This window comes from Sarcophilus harrisii, chromosome 3 (genome assembly GCF_902635505.1).
Source record: "Sarcophilus harrisii chromosome 3, mSarHar1.11, whole genome shotgun sequence".
Classification (NCBI taxonomy): domain Eukaryota; kingdom Metazoa; phylum Chordata; class Mammalia; order Dasyuromorphia; family Dasyuridae; genus Sarcophilus; species Sarcophilus harrisii.
Window position 1 is genome coordinate 236,163,126 of NC_045428.1, and position 2,110 is coordinate 236,165,235.

General features: G+C 39.5%; 1 protein-coding gene across 1 annotated transcript; it reads left to right on the forward strand.

The window, feature by feature from the left end:
* The first annotated feature begins 372 nt into the window (after nt 1-372).
* On the forward strand, nt 373-1,059 carry LOC111719661 (keratin-associated protein 20-2-like). The gene has a single exon (XM_031964164.1). The coding sequence runs from the start codon at nt 445-447 to the stop codon at nt 676-678; it is 234 nt and encodes a 77-aa protein (XP_031820024.1). The 5' UTR covers nt 373-444; the 3' UTR covers nt 679-1,059.
* Nucleotides 1,060-2,110: the final 1,051 nt, after the last annotated feature.

A 2,110-nucleotide genomic window follows, 5' to 3' on the forward strand; every position in this document is an offset into this window, starting at 1 on the left:
ATTTAGAGAAAGAATTTCATGGCTATGATGAAGTATCAGACATCAAGGAAAGGATGTATAATGGAAGGAGGATGGTGACATTTTGGAGAGCAAAGCCATGAAGCTTGGGTAGGGCATCAGTCACATGCTTTAGCATACCTTTGGCACATCATAATCATTCACATTATGGGAATGAGATTGTCACAGAACCTTCTCAGAAAAATAATGAATTAAGAGGAAAAAAACAAAAACAAAACATTAAGGAGCTGGTGGTGGTGTCAGAGACCAAACAATTGCAAGAATGAGATTTTACGTAGGGAATTTGGTTAATGGAAATGATGAAATCCTGGCCTGACTCTGCCACATTTCCTGCTTGAAGGGTATAAAAACTGTTGTGCAGATGGTGCCATACATACTCAAAGACCCCATCCTGAGAATCCATTCACCCAAGTGAATCCTGATACCATGTGCTACTACAGCAGCTACTATGGGGGCCTGGGCTATGGCTATGGCTCTGGTTATGGCTGTGGATGTGGCAGCTACCGTGGCCTAGGTTATGGCTGTGGAGGCTGTGGCTATGGAGGCCTGGGTTATGGAGGCTATGGCTGTGGCTGTGGAGGCTATGGCTATGGAGGCTATGGCTATGGCTGCTGCCGTCCATCTTGCTGTGGAAGATATTATTCTTATGGCTTCTACTGAAAAACCCCTTGCTTCTGGACTATCAAGGAATCTGTAGTCTTAGAAAGACATCACTTTCCATCTGTTTCTACAGCTGGGCTACATGGGAAGGGTACCACAACAGGGTCTAGCAATCCCCATGGCACATTCAGGACACCAATGTGGCAGTAACCAAAAAAAGCAATAGGACCTGTCCTTCTGGGAAGTGATTCAGACTATCCCGTCACAAGAATGACTTCGACAACTCCTTCCCAGAAAGTTGGCTTACCTTTCATAGATTATTGTGTCTTTTATGACTTTGCAATAAACTTGTTTCCCTTGCTTACCAAAGTTGTTTTTACTTGTCCTGTTTGACCTCTGTCTCCTTGGCTTTCAGCCTCTCATCATGAAGGGATTTTCATTCTTGATGTACTATCTGTGTCATTGTGCCCATAAATGGACAGTGCTTTTATTTTCAAATTTTCATTTGTATTTGGTGTCATATTCATGGTCCCTGTTGAGTTCAGAATTTTCTTCCCAATCTTAGTCTGAAACACTAGGCAAAACAAGGATTGAGTCAGGCTTTTAGTGGAAAATGTCCTCGGTACTCTCACTCTTTTGAGTTCTTTCTAAAAATGACTCCAAAAGGTTGAGCAATTCATTGTCAGGAAACAGTACATTAATGTCAATTTCATGGCTACAAAGCCTTCAAGAAAAGGGAAATTCTCTTTTTTTCACCCTTCATTAAGCAAAGAATATTTTATTTTGGTTAGCAAATATAAAAATCAGTTGATTGGGGCAAAATGTTTTCTCTAAATCATTGTTATCCTTCTTTTTGACAAACTGACATGGTCTAATACTTACACTATGTGATGGCCATAAAACACATTAAAAGAGCTATGACAAGAACCTGAATGTCTTCTAAACTCCAAATCCATATTCCTTAAATTGAGTCACTTAGGTCTTAATTTTGAGTTCCTTCTCCCATATGGTCTGAATTCTCTGGATCCTCTTCAGTTTAATCAAAAACCAGCCATGTAATAAGAAGTGCTATTTATACACTAACTATCAATGTCATTACCCTGAGGCCTAAATGCTTGTATCTCTTTGTCACAGTAGGATTTCTTGTTATCATGTGACGTCTTATGTGATTACCTTATCTTTTACAATGAAGTTGTAAGAGAATTGGAATCTGGAAGCAGTTGATACAGCTTTGGATGCCCAACCTACTTGAGTTCATTTTCTTCTGGGTAAGCAAATAATTTCTGAGAAGCTATTCAATATGAGAATCAAAACCTTATTCTTTTTACTACACTTTCTCATATGATGACCACTTCATTTGCCATAGACTCAGTTACTTTCTCATATTGACTTAAAATAAGCCAGCACCAGTTCCAGCTCCAGACTAGCATTTCTCTTGAATTCACTGATTCAGTAGACTATCAGTGACTGAATTAGATGATCTTCCCAACCT